Source organism: Diabrotica virgifera, chromosome 7 (assembly GCF_917563875.1).
Source record: "Diabrotica virgifera virgifera chromosome 7, PGI_DIABVI_V3a".
In the NCBI taxonomy this organism is placed as follows: domain Eukaryota; kingdom Metazoa; phylum Arthropoda; class Insecta; order Coleoptera; family Chrysomelidae; genus Diabrotica; species Diabrotica virgifera.
This window is the reverse complement of record NC_065449.1, coordinates 31340037-31361982: the sequence shown is the minus strand read 5'-3', so window position 1 is coordinate 31361982 and position 21946 is coordinate 31340037. Positions and strand designations below refer to the sequence as shown.

At 30.2% G+C, this 21946-nt stretch overlaps 1 protein-coding gene across 2 annotated transcripts in view; it reads right to left on the bottom strand.

The window, feature by feature from the left end:
- LOC114332953 (phosphatidylinositol 3,4,5-trisphosphate 3-phosphatase and dual-specificity protein phosphatase PTEN) overlaps nt 1-21898 on the bottom strand; it is a 47071-nt gene extending 25173 nt beyond the window's left edge. Inside the window, exon 1 of one of the 2 annotated variants that reach the window (XM_028282757.2) lies at nt 21115-21898. In XM_028282757.2, coding sequence (XP_028138558.1) covers nt 21115-21163 — 49 coding nt within the window. In that variant the 5' untranslated portion in view covers nt 21164-21898. Of the gene's footprint in view, nt 1-20574; nt 20700-21114 lie in introns of those variants that run through there. The other variant, XM_028282759.2, reaches the window with a different exon arrangement.
- Between the last annotated feature and the right edge of the window lie 48 nt (nt 21899-21946).

Here is a 21946-nt window from a genome sequence, read left to right as displayed (position 1 = left end):
TAGATCATCAGCAAAGGCCAACAATAGTTTTGATCCTCGATTTGCAAATCGCCCTGCCAACTCAGATGATATTTTACTTATTACATATTCTAAGGCCAAATTGAATAGCAACGGTGATAAGGAGTCTCCTTGTCTAAGTTCTGGTATTATCCTTTTAAATTTGTTGTCAGTAATTTAAGACATTTTGAAACACAAGAATTAAAAGTAATTCAAGTACATTTATTGAGAGCCACAAATAATCCTTCAAAGAGCCACATGTGGCTCGCGAGCCACAGTTTGGCCACCCCTGATCTATACGAAAAGAACTTTTATATTACCAACTTATTTAATTATTGATAAACAATTACTTATCTAAAATTTTAGTTGAAAATTAAAGATTTTGTTGGAAAACCCCGCATTTTCCGGGGAAAATTTTCATCGAAGTAAATCGGGAAAAACACGTCTCTATGCATATTTTAATTACGGTGAATTTTTATTTGGGTGTTTTTGGTGTAAAGTTAAAATCTTTTGAGTTATATAGCAAAAATTGAAAAAAAAAACACCATTTTCGGGCGTCGTTTTGCTTACAAAAAAAGTAGCACACTATCTGCGAACTTTGCAGACCTATATTATTAATATATACAAACATAAGATTTGATTCCAGCAATAAAATTGCTGGTAAATTACTTTTCCCAAAAATGGTCTATTCTCCGATATAGTAGGTACATTCTTTCACGATTTTTGCTCTAAATTTTAAAGAACCGTTTGTTTTGTCATGAAATTTGGCATACGCATAGCTTACATGTCAAAGAAAAAAAGTGATATTGTGCCGATGTGTGCTTTTGCCCTGGAGGTGACTTTCACCACCTCTTGGGGGTGAAAAAATGTATGTCCAAAATAAGTCCGGAAATGGATAAACCTAATGGACTAATTTTAAGTAACTTTTGTTCTAGAGATTTTTCGCCAAGTCAACACTTTTTGAGTTATTTGCGAGTGAATATGTTCATTTTTCAACAAAATAACCACATTTTTAGACGGTTTTTCGCAAATAACTCAGAAAGTAAAAAAAATGGTGTACGCATTAGGTCTCTGGACTTCGTACAATCAGAGTTATAGCCAATGAAAAATAGATTCATATTCACCAAATTTCAAATAGAATATTTCGACGTTATAATGAGCCCTTTTTGGGGAAACTCGTTATAACTTTTTTAGTGTCTTAAAAAATTTATTTCTGAGTTTATAAAAAGTTTCTAAGTTAAAAAAAATTATTTCTGAGTTTATAAAAAGTTTCTAACATTAAATTTAAGCAAGTTACGCTCAAAATAAAGTTGGTCCATTTTGTTTTGTCAAAAAAAAAATCGGGAAGATCACTCCCTAATTAGCAACTTAAATGAAATTAGTCGTTACCGCTCCACAAATTATTTTACTTATGTTGTGTTTATATGATCTGTAAGTTTCATCGATTAAAAGTGCTTATTTTTGAAAAAAATTGGTTTTAAAGTAAAAGTTTTAAAAATTTTAATTTTGAAAAATTAGCTTTTTTTCAAAATGACTTAAAAATTGTTAGAGATGCCAAAAATCTCGAAAAACAAAAAAAGTCAGCATTTCTTTTCTGAATATCATGTATTTTTTTTGTTTTCCTGTTAGACAAAAATTGATGAAGATTTGGTGTTTCTAAATTAGCATACATTCGTGATCAGTGACTCGTTCAACCCCTTTTAACTACAGCCCTTTCAAAAATAAGGACATATAAAAAAATAAGGAAAAATACATACACGAGTCAAGAAACTTGTGAAGTCGTAACGATTAAGTTCATTTGAGATACTAATTAGGGGGTGATTTTCCCGATTTTTTTACCAAAAAAAAAGGAATAATTTTATTTTGAGCGTAACTTGTTTACTTTTGATGCTAGAAATTTTTTTAAAAACAAAAATTAAGCTTTTTTAAACACTTTAAATAAGTTGTGATCAGTTTTCCTCGAAATGTGCTTCATTTTTGGTTATTTCACGTTAAAGTATTCCATTTGGAATTTGACGAATATGAACCTATTTTTCATTAATTTTTCGTATATTAAAAATGTTTGTCCGACAAAAATATTGGGCATTTTAACAAGTCCGACACGTAGAACATGTCAAATGACAGGGATTATGTTGGTGATAACTAGCAGTCCGATTTTTGCATGAGAGTTTACTGAAAGGGAAAAAATCAATTGGAAGTTCTGTCTGACACAATTTATGGGACGTTTTCGTAGTCTGACGTTCGAAACCTGTAAGATATAGACAGTAACGTCGGACTATGAGAAAGTCCCATGTATTTTGTCAGACAGAACTTCCAATTGATTTTTTTATCGTTTCAGTAAACTCTCATGCAAAAATTAGACTACTAGTTATCACTAACATAACTCCTATCATTTGACATGTTCTCCGTGTCGGACTTATTAAAATGTCCCAACATTTTTATCGGACAAACATTTTTTCATATATTATAATATAACGTTGGCTATTGAATAAACTTAAAAACAACATGCTAGTTTTCACAATCATAAACTTGTCAGGATGAGACGTTTATCACGTTCCACAATTAAAGCTTCCCCTGTTCCAGTGTTCCCATACATCAAAGTTTGTCCGACGAGACAACGTTAAGCTATGAACAAATTTTCACCTTGCGGAATCCCGGACTATTGAAGTTTTTGCTGAATTTTTGTGTTTTTGTTCCATAAATTTGAAATTTCTTTTTAATCTATGTTGGGCCAACTGATATGGGAAGGAGCTCGTATTGAGATGCCACCATGTCTTACTGTAATAATGTTTAGAATTTTATTGGACGTTATTGGAAATTAATCTTAATTTTGTAAAATGTCGATGTAGATAATAAAGTTCGTAGAGTTATCAAGAATCTATTACAATCAAACAACCAAAGTGAAAGAATATAATTAATTCATAAATGCATTGCAATTAAGGCCGATGTATAAAAAGATTGAATAATATTTGATACTTAAGTATTATTCGATATTGAAAATATTTTAAAAGCAATTCTAAAAAAGTATGAGGGTAATAATCGGTTAACGTTTTACTGATATGATAAACTACGAACAATGCCATACCATATGCAGATATGCATGTGATGTGGTAGTTTTCGCAGATAGCCTGGATTACAATCCTTAATAATATATATTATCGGAAAGTCAGATAGCATTGTGGTTTGATTATTAACAAAAATAAGTCACAATATATGGTTATTATCTAATACGATATACTAATCACAATAAAGTTTCCTTTTATCGATAGTATATTAAAATAAAGCCTTTATTTTCAAGAATTTAGAAAGTAGGAAGGTCTCAGATACATAATACATTAGAAAAAATAATATACACTAATTTAAATCTAGAAACCTCCCTTATTCAGAGGCGGGCAAGCATCTGTACTGACGAAGGTTACACCAGAAACAGCGCTGTCTGTAGATATAATATCTTTACTCAGATTGTAAGTACTAAGAACCATTTCTTGTACCTATTCCTATATGAAGGAAAAGGGAATGTGATTGCATATTGTAGAATCCTTTCCGTTTTCTATTTTCGTCGTCGTTATGCCTTGTAAATGGTAGACGGCAGAGATTCAGGATGCTAACAGAGAATGGTTCTAATAAGTAAGGTTTATGGATTTAAATTAGTATATTGTGACATGATTATGTCACCCGACTGTTTTCAGCTACTGGCCTATTTATTATAATTTAACACTTTACCTTATCGTCTCCCCCCAGGTCTTCTTTGGTCTTCCTCTCCTACTCCTTCCAGGAATCTGCACTTCAGCTATTCTTCATATTGGGTGATTAACGTCTTGACGTTGAACATGACCAAACCATCTTAACTTATGCTCTCTCATTTTGGCATCAACTGATGCCACACCTAGACTTCCCCTAATATACTCATTTCTAATTGTATCCTTCTTTGACACTCCGCTCATCCATCTAAGCATTCAGTTCCGTACATCATAGCCGGTCTTATGGCTGTTTTATAGAATTTTCCCTTCAGCTTCATTGGAATTTTTTTGTCACACAACACACCACTCGCTTCGCTTCTTTCCACTTCATCCATCCAGCCCTAATTCTACTGCATGCATCTCCATCTATTTCTCCATTACTCTGTAATACCGATCATAGGTACTTAAAACTATTGCTTTTTACAATCAGTTCACCATCCAAAGATACCATTTTATTTGTAGTAACTCCATATTTTAATGAACATTCCAAATACTCTGTTTTTGTCCTACTAAGTTTTAAACCTTTTTCCTCCAGAGCTTGTCTCCACTGTTCCAGTTTTTGTTCTAAGTCTCTTTCACTATTTCCTACTAACACTACATCATCAGCATACATTAGGCACCATGGAATGCTACCCTGTAGTTTCGCTGTTATCTGGTCCAAAACTAATGAGAATAAATAAGGACTAAGCACCGAGCCTTGGTGCAATCCTACTTTCACCTGAAATTTATCAGTCTCTCCCACACCTGTCCTAACACTAGTCGTTACTTCCTCATACATATCTCTCACAATCTTTACATATTCGCCAGGGACTCCTTTCTTATTGAGTGCCCACCACAGAATATCTCGAGGAACTCTATCATATGCTTTCTCAAGATCAATGAATGCCATATGAGCGTTGGTCTCTTTATTCCTGTATTTTTCCATCAGTTGCCTTACAATGAAAATTGCATCTGTTGTTGATCTGCCCTGCATAAAGCCAAGTTGATTATCGGATATTTCGGTTTCTTCACGTATGTGTCTATCAGTTACTCTCTCCCATGTTTTCATGGTGTGGCTAAGTAGTTTTATAGCTCTGTAGTTTGTACATTGTTGTATGTCTCCCTTGTTTTTGTAGACAGGTACTAATATACTGCTTCTCCATTCGTCCGGCATTTGTCCAACTTCCATAATTCTATTAAATAGACCTGCTAGCCAACTTATTCCTGTCTCTCCCAATGCTTTCCATACTTCGCCAGGAATATCATTTGGTCCGACCGCTTTTCCTTTCTTTATTTTTTGAAGCGCTTGAGCCACTTCCTCGTTTGTTATTCTGGTAACCATTGCTGTTACTGTCTCCGTTAACTCCACAGGCTGTCTGTCAAATTCTTCATTTAATAAACTGTCAAAATACTTTCTTCATCTCTTTTTGATATCCTTTTGGTGAATTAGTATTTTGTTATTTTCATCTCGGATACATCTCGTATTAGTCAACAATATGGACTCAAAATAAACGTAAAGAAGACAGCTCTCATGATAATTAGCAAGAGAAAGATAATAGAAGATCACTCTACGCGGTAGAAAGACTGAAGCACTACAACTACATCGGCACGTTACAAGTGAAGAGGTCTTCAGAAGAACGAAGAAGAACCGAGAGGTACTGACAACCATCAAATCTCGAAAATTACGATACATTATGTGTAATGAATCCAAATATGCCCTACTACAAGCCATCCTGCAAGGAAAAATATTTGGAACGCGACGTTCAGGAAGAAGAAGAAGAACAGCCCGATTTATTCAAAAGTAAGTCTAAAAATAAGTTTAGAAGTATTCAATAATGTGTACAGTATTTTCCATTTCATAGTGAAAAGAAAACTTGAACTTGAAAGGTAAAGGAACCGGAAAAAAATTATATACCTACACATGGGCTAATCAGGTAACATGGACAAATTAACATGAGCATCAAGTTAGCTAAACACCTATCACAAATCGATTCGAAAGTAGGTGGATAATTTGCCGCTAATTAGTTGTTAATTAGTTGTGAAAATACCGATTTTGTCGTTTCTTTTTTTTTTATTTTTTTAGGTGCTTTGCTAACTTGATATAAAGTTAGCAAAGCACACCTCCGAAAAATGACTTTAGAGCGTTCGTAGGAGAATCGGAATAGGATTAGTTTTTGCCGCTAATTAGTCGCTAATTAGTTGTGAAAAAATTAATTTTCTAAATTAATTTTTTTTTTGTTTTTTTGGGTGCTTTGCTAACTTGATATAAAGTTGGCAAAGCACGCTTCCATAAAATGATTTTAGGGATTTCGTAAAAGAATGAAAATATAATATGAATTTGCCGCTAATTAGTCGCTACTTAGTTGTGAAGAAATGAATTTTCTAAATTAATTTTTTTTTTGTTTTTTTGGGTGCTTCGCTAACTTGATATAAAGTTGGCGAAGCACGCCTCCCTAAAATGATTTTAGTGTTTTCGTAAAAGAATGAAAATAGAATCAGAATTTGCCGCTAATTAATCGCTAATTAGTTGTGAAGGTATTTCATCCATAAATTCTGTTTTTTTTTTTGGTTTTTACGGTGCTTCGCTTACTCAACATTAAGTAGGCAAAGCACGCATCTTTAAAATGATTTAAGTTTTTTCGTAAAAGCATGGAAATAGGATGAGAATTTGTCGCTTATTAGTCGCTAATTAGTTGTGGACGAATTTTTTTAGCAATTTTTTTGATATTATTTTTGTTGTTTCAGGTGCTCCGCTAACTCGATGTAAAGTTAGTAAAGTACACGTTCAAAAAATGACTTCAGAGCGTTCGTAGGAGAATGGGAATAGGATTAGTTTTTGCCGCTAATTAGTCGCTAATTAGTTGTGAAAAAATTAATTTTCTAAATTAATTTTTTTTTTTGTTTTTTCGGGTGCTTTGCTAACTTGATATAAAGTTGGCAAAGCACGCTTCCATAAAATGATTTTAGGTGTTTTGTAAAAGAATAAAAATAGAATGAGAACTTGCCGCTAATTAGTCGCTAATTAGTTGTGAAGGAATGAATTTTCTAAATGAATTTTTTTTTTTTGGGTGTTTTGCTAACTTGATATAAAGTTGGCAAAGCACGCCTCAATAAAATGATTTAAGGGTTTTCGTAAAAAAATGAGAATAGAATGAGATTTTGCCGCTAATTAGTTGCGAAGGAACTTCATTCAGAACATTTTTTGTTTTGTTTTTTACGGTGCTTCGCTTACTCGATATAAAGTTGGTAAAGCACGCCCTGATACAATCTTTTCAGGGTTTTCGTAAAATAATATGAATAGAATAAGAATTTGTCGCTAATTAGTCGTGCAATAGTTGTGAGAATACCAATTTTGTCGTTGTTTTTGACACGAAAACCCTTAAATCATTTGATTGAGGCGTGCTTTGCCAACTTTATATCAAGTTAGCAAAACACCCAAAAAAACAAAAAAAAAATTAATTAAAAAAATTATTTTTTTTAGAACTAATTAGTGACTAATTAGCGGCAAATTCTCATTCTATTCCCATTTTTCTACGAACGCTCGAAAGTCATTTTTTGCAGGTGTGCTTTGCTAACCTTATATCAAGTTAGCAAAGCACCTAAAAAAATAAAAAATAAAAATAAACGACAAAATCGGTATTCTCACAACTAATTCACGACTAATTAGCGGCAAATTTTTTTTCTATTCCTATTCTTCTACGAAAACCCTAAAATGATTTTTCGGAGGTGTGCTTGCCAACTTTATATCGAGTTAGCAAAGCAGCCAAAAAAACAAAAAAAAATTAATTTAGAAAATTCATTTCTTCACAACTAATTAGCGACTAATTAGCGGCAAATTCATATTGTATTTTCATTCTTTTACGAAACCCATAAAATCATTTCATGGGGGCGTGCTTTGCCAACTTTATGTCAAGTTAGCAAAGCATCCAAAAAAACGAAAAAAAAATTCATTTAGAAAATTCATTTTTTCACAACTAATTAGCGACTAATTAGCGGCAAATTCTCATTCTATTCTCTTTTTTTCACGAAAACCCTTAAATCATTTGATTGAGGCGTGCTTTGCCAACTTTATATCAAGTTAGCAAAACACCCAAAAAAACAAAAAAAAAATTAATTAAAAAAATTATTTTTTTCAGAACTAATTAGTGACTAATTAGCGGCAAATTCTCATTCTATTCCCATTTTTCTACGAACGCTCGAAAGTCATTTTTTGCAGGTGTGCTTTGCTAACCTTATATCAAGTTAGCAAAGCACCTAAAAAAATAAAAAATAAAAATAAACGACAAAATCGGTATTCTCACAACTAATTCACGACTAATTAGCGGCAAATTTTTTTTCTATTCCTATTCTTCTACGAAAACCCTAAAATGATTTTTCGGAGGTGTGCTTGCCAACTTTATATCAAGTTAGCAAAGCACCCGAAAAAACAAAAAAAAATTAATTTAGAAAAATAATTTCTTCACAACTAAGTAGCGACTAATTAGCGGCAAATTCTGATCATATTTCCATGCTTTTTCATAAAAACCCAAATCATTTTATGGATGCATGCTTTGCGAACTTTATATCAAGTCAGCAAAGAACCGTCAAAAACGAAAAAACGACAAAATTGGTATTCTCACAACTAATGCACGACTAATTAGCAAAGAATTCTTATTACATTGCTATTCTTCTACGGAAACCCTAAAATGATTGTATGGAGTCGTGCTCTGCCAACTTTATATCGAGTAAGCGGAGCACCGTGAAAAACAAAAAAAAATTTTTCTGAATAAAATTCCTTCACAAATAATTAGCGACTAATCAGCGGCAAATTCTCATTTTATTCTCATTCCCCTACAAAAACTCTGAAATCATTTTATAGCGGCGTGCTTCGCCAACTTTATATCGAGTTAGCAAAGCACCTAAAAAACAAAAAAAAATTCATTTAGAAAATTCATTCCTTCACAACTAATTAGCGACTAATTAGCGGCAAATTCTCATTCTATTTTTATTCTTTCACGAAATCCCTAAAATCATTTTATGGAAGCGTGCTTTGCCAACTTTATATCAAGTTAGCAAAGCACCCAAAAAAACAAAAAAAAAATTAATTTAGAAAATTAATTTTTTCACAACTAATTAGCGACTAATTAGCGGCAAAAACTAATCCTATTCCGATTCTCCTACGAACGCTCTAAAGTCATTTTTCGGAGGTGTGCTTTGCTAACTTTATATCAAGTTAGCAAAGCACCTAAAAAAATAAAAAAAAAAAGAAACGACAAAATCGGTATTTTCACAACTAATTAACGACTAATTAGCGGCAAATTATCCACCTACTTTCGAATCGATTTGTGATAGGTGTTTAGCTAACTTGATGCTCATCAAATTAACACATCGTTGGCGCTTTATAATAAGACAACACAAATTGGGTAGAACAAAAAGTCTGGCATTGGAAGATTTTAAATTAAAACCACAAATGACAAAAGAGATGACATGTGAGACAAAGAAAAAGTCATCAAGCAAACTATCAAACCTAAAATAAAAGATGCAATCATCATTATCGTCATCATTCCTCAACCTCTTGCATCTACTGTTGGATATAGGTTTCCTCCATATTCTTCCTAATTGTTCTCTATCTTAGATGTTACGAAAGATGCAATACATTAAGGGGATGGGTACGTATTTTCGGCTGCAATGCTATTTAAATGGGGATTCATTTTTAATAAGTATTTTTGAAAAATTTAAATGCAGAATGAAAGATTACGTTCTTATCGAGGGCCAAAAGTCCCTAAAAACTTCTATAATGTTTATTTTAATAAGTTACAGGGGTGAAAAACTAACAGAATATTTAGTGTGATTTTTAATTTCAAATATCTCATTCAATAGAAACTTTTTATTCATTCTAAGGAACTTTCGGCCCTCGATAATAATTTAGTCTTTCATTCTGCGTTTAAATTTTTTAAAAACATTTATTAGTTTTTTCAGGATTCCAAAAAAATGGACACCATGTCCGTGGTAATATTTTCCAAATCAAACATTCGCTATCTTTGTCATACAACGCACTGAGTCAAATAGAATATGATGACAAGACAGTGACAGTTTTAAATATTTGACATGGCATCGGGAATATTTTGAGTTGTTGATTAAATAATATTGATAGTATATTTGATAAATAATTGATTTAAGACGTGAACTTAATAAAAAGTTATTTATTGTTTATTATTTATGGACGATCCAAGCAGAGAATACACCAGGATATATTCAGTGATCCAAGTATTTTTTTGTTATAGATGTTCAAAATTGTAAGCGTTCCATAGTAACAATAAATATATTATTAAAAAATCACTTTAACACTTTTCCTCTTTTCTCGATTGAGTATTAGTTTTTGTTGTACATATAAGTAAATTATTACAATCACTGAATACATAGGTAGTTAGTGAAAAAATTATCACATTTATTAACTGAATTAATAATTTGCAATTATACAAATAACAGTTATCCAAGAACATTCAAAAGCCATCTCTTTAAGTTAATGATGACATTTTCAAGTAGAATGACATTCTAGTAATGTTTACATATCCATACCAGTGTGAATTTTACTACACGTAATTTGCTGTGTAAAGACAGAAAAAGTAGGGATAGCCGTAAAATATTTGCAAATTATGTACCGATGGCCTTAATAAAAATATCATAAACAAACAGGAAAGTAATAAATAACTAAAGAAGAACACTCCAGAAATATACTTACAGCAACATACTGAAAGATCTAAAAATATTTTCGGAAATAATAAATGTGCACACAAAAGTTTTTATCTTACAATATTGTGCAAAAAATTTACATGGATGAAAGGTACAACACTAAATGTTATCTAAATATAGTGAACTAAAGTGAATAGCTGAATATGAAGTTTATATTAAAATTAGATAATTTGATAGATCTCAGATATGCAAAGTTGAAGAGGGCAATTAAGGTGGATGAATAAGAAAAAAAATCGATATAGTTCACAAAAAAGTACTCTATAAAAAAAGAAAAATTCTAAAAAATCTCAAAGTACATTTCATACAATACACTAAGCATCAAAATTAACGCACCACCTTAAAAATGGGACATTTTTTATGTCTCGTATTTCCTAAACCTGTTGTCGGATGTGAGTAATTTTTTCAGTATACTGTACCTTTATTCTTCAAGAATATCGATGTAATAATATTCTTGCTAAAGAGGTAAGTGTCATTGTACACCGGGTGTTTTTTCCTCAAAGTTTGGAACACCCTGTGGAATATTCTAGCGTATATAAAATATTGAAATAAAAACAGAACTGTAGCCTTAGGATTTCTTAACATTTTGCTTTTTGATTTATTTGCTTATATTGGATAATAAAAAAATTTAGATACTTTAACAACTAGCAATGTTATTCATCAATACAGGTTGTTTCTAAATAAGTGCGACAAACTTTAAGGGGTAATTCTGCATGAAAAAATAATGACCGTTTGCTTTATAAACATAAATGTCCGCAAATGCTTTGTTTCCGAGATACGGGATGTTGAATGTTTTCTTACAAACTGACGATTTATTTATTGCTCTAAAACTGGTTGAGATATGCAAATGAAATTTGGTAGGTTTTAAGAAGTAGTTATTGCGCATTTTTTAACATAAATTTAAGAATCTTATATTCACCATTGGCGTGCATACGGGTATAAACATTTTAGATACATTCCGTATGCACGCCAATGGTGAATATAAAATTCTTAATTGTATGTGAAAAATGTGCAATAACTACTTCTTAAAACCTACCAAATTTCATTTGCATATCTCAACCAGTTCTAGAGAAATAAATAAATCGACAGTTTGTAAAAAAAATTCAACATCCCGTATCTCGGAAACGAAGCATTTGTGGACATATGTTTATAAAGCAAACGGTCATTATTTTTTCATGCAGAATTTCCCCTTAAAGTTTGTCGGACTTATTTAGAAAAACCCTGTATTGATGAATAACATGGCTCGTTATTAAAGTACCTAACTTTTTTATTATCCCACATAAGCGGATCACAATATTCATGTTTTATTCGTTCTCTGGATTAACTCTTTATAGAAGTTAAGACTAATTTTAATAGTTTTATTTTAATTAAAATACAAATGTATTGTTACAAACTTATCCGTCATTCAAAAACTAATAACATCTTATAAAAGTCAATAGTCAAAAGGAACTCTTCTTCTTTTTTATAATCATATCTCTCATTCCGATAATCAACACTAATAAAACCATATCATTGTTTAAAGGCCCCCAATCACATGTTTTTGATAGACTATGTAAGTCAGTAATAAATTTCTCTGCAGTATCACTCCCTTGCTTATGATTTAGGAATTTGGCCCTTTCATAGATAATATTTCTACGGGGTATAAAATAATCTTCAAATTGTTTTAATGTCTCATCATATGTAGTTGGAACTGGTGAAAATGATGAGAATATTTCTTCAGCTCTTACCCCCATATTATAAATTAACACATCAATTTGTTTTCCATCAGATGCTTTATCAAGGCCACACCCTCGTCTAAAACGTTGAAAACGGTTTTTCCATTGTGCCCAATCACTTGGATGGAAATTAAATGATTCGGGAGGTGATAAAGTGAGGTTTATCGACAGTGATTCTTGAACTGGAGCGTTATCAGGCATTTTTTTTTTCAATTGATGCTTAACTGTGCTGTTTTCGTACTTTGTATTTTTGTACTAACCAACCTCTAAATTTTTCGAGTTTTCTCATCCGTATTTTTACAAATCAGCTGCCACCATGTTTTATTCGTTCTCTGGATTAACTCTTTGTAGAAGTTAAGACTAATTTTAATAGTTTTATTTCTACTATTTAATAGTAGTATTGTTACAAACTTATCCGTCATTCAAAAACTAATAACATCTTATAAAAGTCAATAGTCAAAAGGAACTCTTCTTCTTTTTTATAATCTTGTTTAAGGTAGGTAATACAACAATTCAAAACATCCCACATAATCAAAAAACAAAATATTAAAAAAGCCTAAGGCTACAGTTCAGTTTTAATTTCAATATTTTATATACACCAGAACATTCCACAGGGTGTTCCAAACTTTGAGGAAAAAATACACTATCATTGTTACACCCGGTATACAATGACACTTACCTGTTTAGCAATAATGTTATTACATCGATATTCTTGAAGAATAAAGCTATAATATACTAAAAAAATCACTACAATCGGACAACAGGTTTAGGAAATACGAGACATCAAAAATGACCCATTTTTAAGGTGGTGCGTTAATTTTGATGCTTAGTGTACATTAATTTTTCATTCTTGACATTATTGTGTCTAAAAAATGTATTATGTATTTGATTTTCAATATTAAAAGAAGGAATTTCTTAAAACAAAACACTAGTTGAGATATCTTGAACAAAATTTTTATTATCCCTTTTTGTGTATAATGAACCGTTCTCTCAAACAACGCTTGAAGCGGCCGGCGATTTTGAATGTCAGTTACGCGCGCGAAATCAATCTTAAAAAAATTGTATCGACTGGACGGTAAACATTCTATATTTTCTGATCAGAGTATCCTATGGACAAAAATCAAATGGCGTTTTAAAGGTGAAGGGTGTAGTGTTCGTATGCAATTTTTGCATTTTGTCGCAAAGTCAGTTTTTCTAACGCTGTTAAATAAAGTTGCGCGATTTTTGCCACTTTTTACAATACTCGTGGGTTCAATAAAATTTATTATTTCAATTGACCCGTTGCTGTGTAATTTTCATTAATAGAGATTAATCTTCAAAACCTATAACATGAAATTTTGATTTGGAGTTTTGCCATCAAATAATAATATGAGGCATTAGAAATATGATTAAAAAACGCTGAATTTAGACATTCACATTACAAACGATCTCATGTCACTGGAAACACTTTCACGCAGACGGCATTGGGTGGAATTTGTAGCTGAAGTTGTGTAGTTTCAAAAAAACGTATTTGTGCAATCAAAAAGAAGCTGTTTTAAGAGGCTACATTACAGAAGCGATCAACAGGTAGTAACAAACGCGGTCCAAGATTGCGGCTGTAATTTTGAATATTTTGTCGAGATATTTGGCACACATATTCGTAATATAATAAAGAATGGCGGTACAGAGCCCAATTTGAGAAATAAATTAGTATGTGGAAATTACTCTGTAATTAAATACAATATTAAAAAAACGAGCCTGTACCCCCATTAAGAAGAACAAAAACTGTCATTTTGAACCTACTAAATTTTTTTATTTCTAACAAGAAATCGAACATATTATACCTAATAACTAATAAGACAAGAGAAATTGTCACTGTCATTTTGACAAACCTGCGTCAGATTTTCTCTTATCTGTTCTGTTATCTTTATAGATATCTGTTCAGTGCAGTAGTGTATTATTTTAAGAATTCGTTATTGTTGTTTCAAAGGAAAGTAGTGTTTATTTATAGTTAATTTATTATATTTTTGTGTAATAGAACGAAGTTGTTGGCCTATTTGAAAAAATAGATTATTGTTAATTGTAAGTTTTAGTTATATGTAGGTAGGTAAGTATATTTTACATAAAAATATTTCGAATTCTAATGCGAGTATATAAAATTACAGTGCCCTTGGCGCTCTGTGAACTAAATTAATAAAATAAGACGGCTCTTGTTTCGCTTTGCAACGAAATGAGCATTTATTATTATTATTATTTCGTGCAAATACCTATGTTAACATAAAATTTTCACCCATTTTGGTTTATTTTTATAAATATTTATTTACTAATAACAAAATTGTTTTCTATTACTGCCATTTAGCGCGCCTATGAGCATAATTGTCAAAATATTGATCTTAGATAATGTCAAAGATTACCACTGTTGCCAAAGCTTCGCATACCTTACGAAAAAAGGTATGATACTAGCTACCGAAGTTATATTGATGATGCGCTACTGTATGCTCTTAAACGTTTTAAATCAATTTTTATGAAAGAGTTTAAATTCAACGGTTTTAGTAACATTTTATGTGCCTCATATTTGTTGTCAAAACGAAAAATAGAAATTTCTTATAATAGGTTTTGAAGATTAGGGGCTCTCATGAAAATTCCATAGTGACTAATCAATGGAAGTGATAGATTTTATTGATCTCACGAGAATAAAAAAAATGGAAAAAATCGCACAAAGTTTATTTAACAGCTTCAAAGAAACTGACTTCATTTGCAACAAAATAAAAAAATGCATACAAAAGCTGCACTATTCATCTTAACGTTTTTTAATTTTTGTCGATCGGACCCTGATCAAAAGATTTCAAATTTTTACGGTTGAGTAGATACAAATTATGTTTAAAAAAATTTATTTGGTTTAACTGACATTCAAAATCGCCAGTGAAGCGTTGTTTCTGAGAGAACTGTTCATTCTACAGAAAAAGTGCTAATATTTTTGTTCAAACATTTTTTCTAGTGCATACTTGGTACGTTAATGTTTTCTGTTCAGTCCTCCCTCCATTGAGGGGTATGTTACGGGGAAGCCCGGGGGAAGTAGCAAACTTTTTTGCATCTTTTTGTGTGGCAAAATTGACATTCTCCGGAAAATTAAATTTATCGCCAACCGTCACTAAAGTAATTCATTATTGTACTCATTTGCCCTCATTTGCGGCAGTAAAGTAACACTTTATTGTACTGAAAGAAGCATTTTACTTTACCTGCCGTGATTAATTAAATTAACCGAGATTGAATGTAAGTGGTCAATGGCAGTAATCAAATGGCAAGTATTTGAGTGGACTTACAATTTATTTACTTTAATTATTAAAAATATTGTATGCAATTTGCGATATTATCAATTAAATTTATGTCAAAAAGTGAAATTCTCTAGTATTTTGTAATTATTTTCATATAAAATAAATTAAAACTTTACCGATTTAGTAATTATTCAATATTGATAACTATCGATTAAAAATCGAAAGTGGCCATCTTGCAAGTTATCTGTCATCACTGTCATGAAATTATTATGACGTCTAAAATTTAAAAAGTTCTTAACTTGTAAATTGCAAGTATGTAAGTGTTAAAACCAATATCAAATTATGTTGGCAAATATTATTTTATATCAATAAAACATATCTTAACCGATTTGTCAAATATACCAGCAAACGAGAAGTAAACTCAACCTTCCCAGGGACATATCTGAGCTTCTTAGAGACAATACAAATATCAACAATATCATACAGTTTTTAACGGAAATAGGAATAGAAGACATTTAATTGTATCACAAATTTTTCAGGTATACTTTTTTTTAGTACATATGTATTTACTTAATATTACAATCTCTTTTATTTTTAATATATATTTTCCATTGTTGTCGTTTATAACCCCAGTGGTTCGGACGACATTAAATTTAAAAAATATATGTTGGCGATAAAATTTTGTATGCACCACGTCAGTAAAGACTCCTTATCGAACTCATCTGTTACTCGCCTCGCTCGCTACGCTCGCTCTTCTTGTAATATCAGACTCGTTCGATAAAGAGTCACTTTACTGACTTGGTACATAAATAACTATCAAAGCTGTCTTTCTTTATTTTATTTTACTCATATTTGAGTACTAAAGATGCAGAATTCTGTTGGAATTTCATCTAGATAAGTGGGCAGGTATGAATGTATATTGTAGATTCTCCCATTTTCAGTTATTTATCGGCCTGTGTCTTTATAAATTTGTAAAAAGCTCAGCAATAGTCACCAAGGATTCTGCATTCCAACCTATAGAGAATTTTCTGTGTCTCTGTCTCCATTTATTTTTTAATTATTACGAAATAAAAATTGAGTAGACTGTTGGTAAGATCAATTAAACTCGAATTCCAATCTTATCTACAAATAATAGGGTTAATATTTAATTGCCAACTGGTTATTGTACACATACAATAAATTCTACTGCCCACATTTTTCTGATTACCTGAATATATTTAAAATGCTATGAACAATACAAAAGATTACTGGCATTTTTTTATATAACATGTAATCACGTAGATACATAATAAGGTTTGTTCTAAAATAAGTATTATCATTTTTATATCTTGACAATAAAAAACAACTTTTAGGAATATTGATTATATGTAAACTTATGCAAAAACTATATGCACTTCTGCTTTTTGTAATGATTTTACCATTAATACTGTTAGTATGATTATTTTTAAGACTTGTGAATTCTTGTTTAAATTGCTAATTATCATTTGAGCTTTTTATTGGCTTTTAAGTACTATGAGTAAAATATAGAATAGAAAAAATTAGCAACTGACACCAGAACATTACAGAATGAATATAATTACACTTATATAAAAAAGAACTTTTTATAATAATATGTACTACGTTTTTATTATTTATTGGGACCGTGCAAGTTCTGCAAAGCGACCTCTATTTCTACGCTCTGTACTTTTATTCGCACTTTTAATTATATTGGCCAATTATATTAGTCCTGGTTGCTGGATAATTGTCAAGACCATAGTCCAAAAAAATAATAAGAAGAAAAAATAAGATGCAGGTTATGTTTAGCAAACGTAAACAATTGTATGTAGTAAATAAAATCAGTTATTAAAATGCAGTACTGCAAGCAAAATACAATTAATTAAATTTACCTTTATATAATAATTGCATATCATATCAATATTGTGGAGCAATATATAATTTTTCTGCGTCAATGACAGAAGGTATGAAATATACGTCAATTTGACAATTTCAATTGACAATATGAATTATTTAAGATAGTTGCAATATTTCTACGCGACTCGCGCACGGTCGTTTCTTGTTTCCCTTTCCAAGTACTTGCACACCGCGAATAGAACACAAAATAAAAAAGTACTACATATTATAAAAACAATTATTTTTCAAATCAAAATGTCAATTTTAAAACAAAAAGGATTTGCAATACCGGGAATTGATTTATGTTAAATATTGTAACACGTTTACAAAAGTACTGGAGCTTATAAACATTTAAAATAAATCAGATGCATTACCATCAAGCAAGTTAATTTTTTATTTGAAATATTGGCATTTTTACACGAATTAAAAAAAAATAGAATGTCCTATGACCTAGGTTTGTGAATTGTTTATTTAACTGAGTGATTTGTGAATTTTTTAAATGCTTTATTATATATATTTATATATATTTATAATTATATAAATATATATAATATAATATCTATATTATTATCATGCTCAATATTTTTACAATTACTCTTCTTGAATGAAAAACATTACAAATATATTTTAAACAAATTAATTATGTATTATAAACTTTGTACACTTATAAATAAAAATAGTAAAATTAAGTATGTAAATTGTAATAATATGTTAATTATTATATTATACAGATTAATTCCATAATGTTTTTTTGTAGTTATACAAATTTTGTAACAATTAATTTGTTTAAAATATATTTGTAATGTTTTTGAGAAAAAGTAATTATTGTAAAAATAATAATCATAATTCAAGAAAAATTAACACATATAGATTTGATTTTCACATAAAAAATTAATTTTTTTGTAAAACTTATTGTTGAAATATATTATTTATAACCATAATATATAAATATTTAAGTTGTTTATCATTTCATAACATTTTTTACTACTACTAAGAGAAAAGTAAAATATTGTGCAAAATAAATATGTATTTTAAATTGTTTAAACAAATTACTCTGTTAAATAAACACAAATTAACAAGTTATGAATTCAGTTTTTAAAATAGTTAAATTGCTTCGTTTTTAAACCCTTTAATTTTGGTGCACCATGGATGGCTCATTTTTAAAGGTGGTTTTTAATTTTCTTAATGTTTACAAAGTCCTGGTGAATTTTTGAAAAAAAGGGCTAACTGAGGTTCTAAGTGCCGTAAGTAATTATATTTTCTTTTTCAATTTGTGGAAAAATTCCATCATTTCAAATAAAAATAAATTCCTACATGTTGATGAGTTTGAGTTATTTTAATATATTTAACATCATAGTAGTTTTGTAAGGCTATTTTACAATATTTAGCATAAACTTTTTAATTGTTAAATTATTTAATTATATAATATAAGTCAATACTTTACACATAACAACAATGCTGTAAATAAAAGCTTTCTGGGATAAACAATGTCAATTTTGCAATAACTATGAAGAGAACTTTTTTGAAATTTTTATAGCTGAATACTTGGGACATTGTCCCTAAGTTCTTTGGAGTTTTCAGAGACTTATTAAAATTATTAAATTATTAGGTGATTTTCAAAAAATTAACTTTGGAAGCTATTTTTGCAATAATTCAGCAACAAATTAATTAACAAAAATAACTTTGCAAACTCTCATTTTAAAGGATTTTTTTATGCTTTTTCAGCAAAATTGTGTCACTTTTCCATATAATTTAAGGTCTGTGCCTTTAGTATTTAAAATCAAATAGTGATTTTACATTGTTTATAAGTAAAAAGTGACATTTAATATTTTGCTGTTATCATCAAATTTATCAAGAACAATAATTGTTAAATACTACTTGTATCAGTGTCTTGGGAAAATTGTTACCTACTTCCCTGGTCTAGAATGATAGTAAAACAAATATTTTTAAAAGTCAATAGAAGCTTGCAAAAAAGATTTAAACCAGGACATTTAGAAAACAAGAAATATTGTAAGAGACATCAGTCCCTACACATAAAAAAAATTTCATGTTCATATGTTATGAATGACAACAATTCAAAAAATTTATTAGAATTAAGGAGCAAAAGAGAATATTAATAATACTTACAACAATTTTATTAAAAGACAGATTGCTTGCAGAAAAAAGTTCATCACAAAACAATTTATTATTAGAAAATGTAGTAACAGAAAATCAATTAGGGATAATTTATATTAAGTACAAAACTCATAAGAAAAGTTGAAGTGTGTACCTAAGCCATGTTTTTTTCCACACAGTGAGAAAGATACTCCTAAGAATAGTTGAGTTATACAAAACACAAAACTCATGAATGAACCACTCAAAAAAGACACTATTGATGACTTATTAACACGTTAAGACCTGGCATGAAATTGTTTTTGTGAGTTCTGTGGACCAGCAATTAATTTTAATATGGCTGTGTGAGGCACGGTAAGGACACGCAATCTGCCAAGATCACATCACCATGAGACAGATGCTGTCTCACGCAGGGCTTAATGTGTTAATATGTATATAAAATATATACATAGGCTCAATAAGGCTATAAAATTTGATCTGAAGGCAACAAAGTTTGAAATATTTTGATTGTGGCCAAATAAATGTAAAAATTTAGTATGCAGGTCTTCTTTAGAAGGATACTTTGTATCCAGAACAGTGTACAAGACAAGAGGTATTTAAAAACTTACTAAGTTGAGGTACATCCTGGGCTCTGCTACCACTAAAACACTGACACAACACACTGACTTTCACAATAGTGACATTTATACACAATTAAAGGAAACAAGATAACCAAAAGGCAACATAAATTATGTTTCACACTACCATAATAATTAATGTTGCCAGGGGTGAGCATATAATCATGTTTTATATACAGTGATCAATACTCAAAATACTGGACACAAAATCTTATAGAGTTTGATTTTTGTTATTTATGAGATTCTGAGCACCAAGAAGTTGTCTAGGTTCTTTTCCACACAGTGGGAAAGATACTCCTAAGGATAGTTGACAGTTGAGCCAAACTCATAAATGAAACATTCAAAAAAAGACACTATCGATGACTTATTAATATGTATACAAAATCATAGGTTTAATAAGGCTATAAAATTTGATCTGAGAGCTACAAAGTTTAAAATATTTTGATTGCATCCAAATAAATATAAAACTTTAGTAGCAGGTCTTCTTTAGAAGGCTGCATTGTATACAGAATCAGTAGACAAAAGGTGTTTAAAAACTTACTAGGTTGAGGTGCATCCTGGACTCTGCTAGCACTAAAACAGTGACAAAACACACCAACTTTCACAATAGTGAGATTTATCCACAATTAAAGGACACAAAATAACCAAAAGGCAACATAAATTTTGTTTCACACTACCTTAATAATTGATGTTGCCAGGGGTGAGCATATATCCAGTTATTTCAAATATTCAAAATACTGAGCACAAAATCTTCTAGACATTGATTTTTGTTATTTATGAGATTCTGAGCACCAAGAAGCAGTCTATGTGCTTTTCCACACAGTAGGAAAGATTCTAGCTAAGGATAGCTAAGAGTTATGGAAAACTCATAAAAGAACCACTCAAAAACGACACTATCAACAACTTATTAATATGTATATAAAGTCATAGGCTCAATAAGGCTATAAAATTTGATCTGATGGCTACAAAGTTTGAAATATTTTGTTTGTGGCTAAATAAATGTACAAATTTAGTATACATGTATTCTTTAAAAGGCTGAATTATGTCCAGAAGAGTACACAAAAGGTATTTAAAGACTTACTAGGTTGAGGTGCATCCTGGGCTCTGCTAGCACTAAAACACTGACCCATAAAATATTAACATCGGCTTCTCTTGATTGATTGTACCGAGTTTTTACAGTTCTTTGTAGATTTCCCAACATTTTAAAGCCAAGAAAGAAAATTCAATACTTTCATTATGTTTTTCCATAATAAAGAAAATAGACTGATCGAAAATGTTCCTTCACAATCACAATGTTTACATGAGGTTGATAGTTATACTGGTCAGTAAGTACCTCGGCAACACACTTTTATAATTTTCTTGCACTACATTTGTACTGTCATTATTTGAAAATTTTTAATACGCTTATTTTCGGGGAAAAAACTCATTTTTTAGTGAAAATTAGAGGAAATTAAAAGAACTGTCACTTCTGATTTGGTCTCAATACCCCTTCCACTTTGTGTAAATCTTTTGTGAAGAAGGTGTTTCTATTTTCATCTGATAAGTGATTCGATTTAGTGATGGCGATGATATCGGTATCCTTTACTAACTTCATGGAATAAATAGAGAATACGTGATGTCAATTCGAATTAAATTACATGTGGTCGACGGCACGTTCCGATTTTGGCCTTCTATTGACCTTGAAAATAGATATTTGCAAAATTAAATTTCATTCAAAATTCTTATTAAAATTTAAATACTAAAGGTATTTACAACACTATTTTGTAAAGACACTTTATTTTAATATATTAAACTACAATATTTTATATCATGAAATTTATTTATTTTGAAATAAATATCTTTAAAATTATATTTTAAATATTTTATTCAGCTTAAACATACAATTGAATCTATAAACATAATTATTCTAAAAT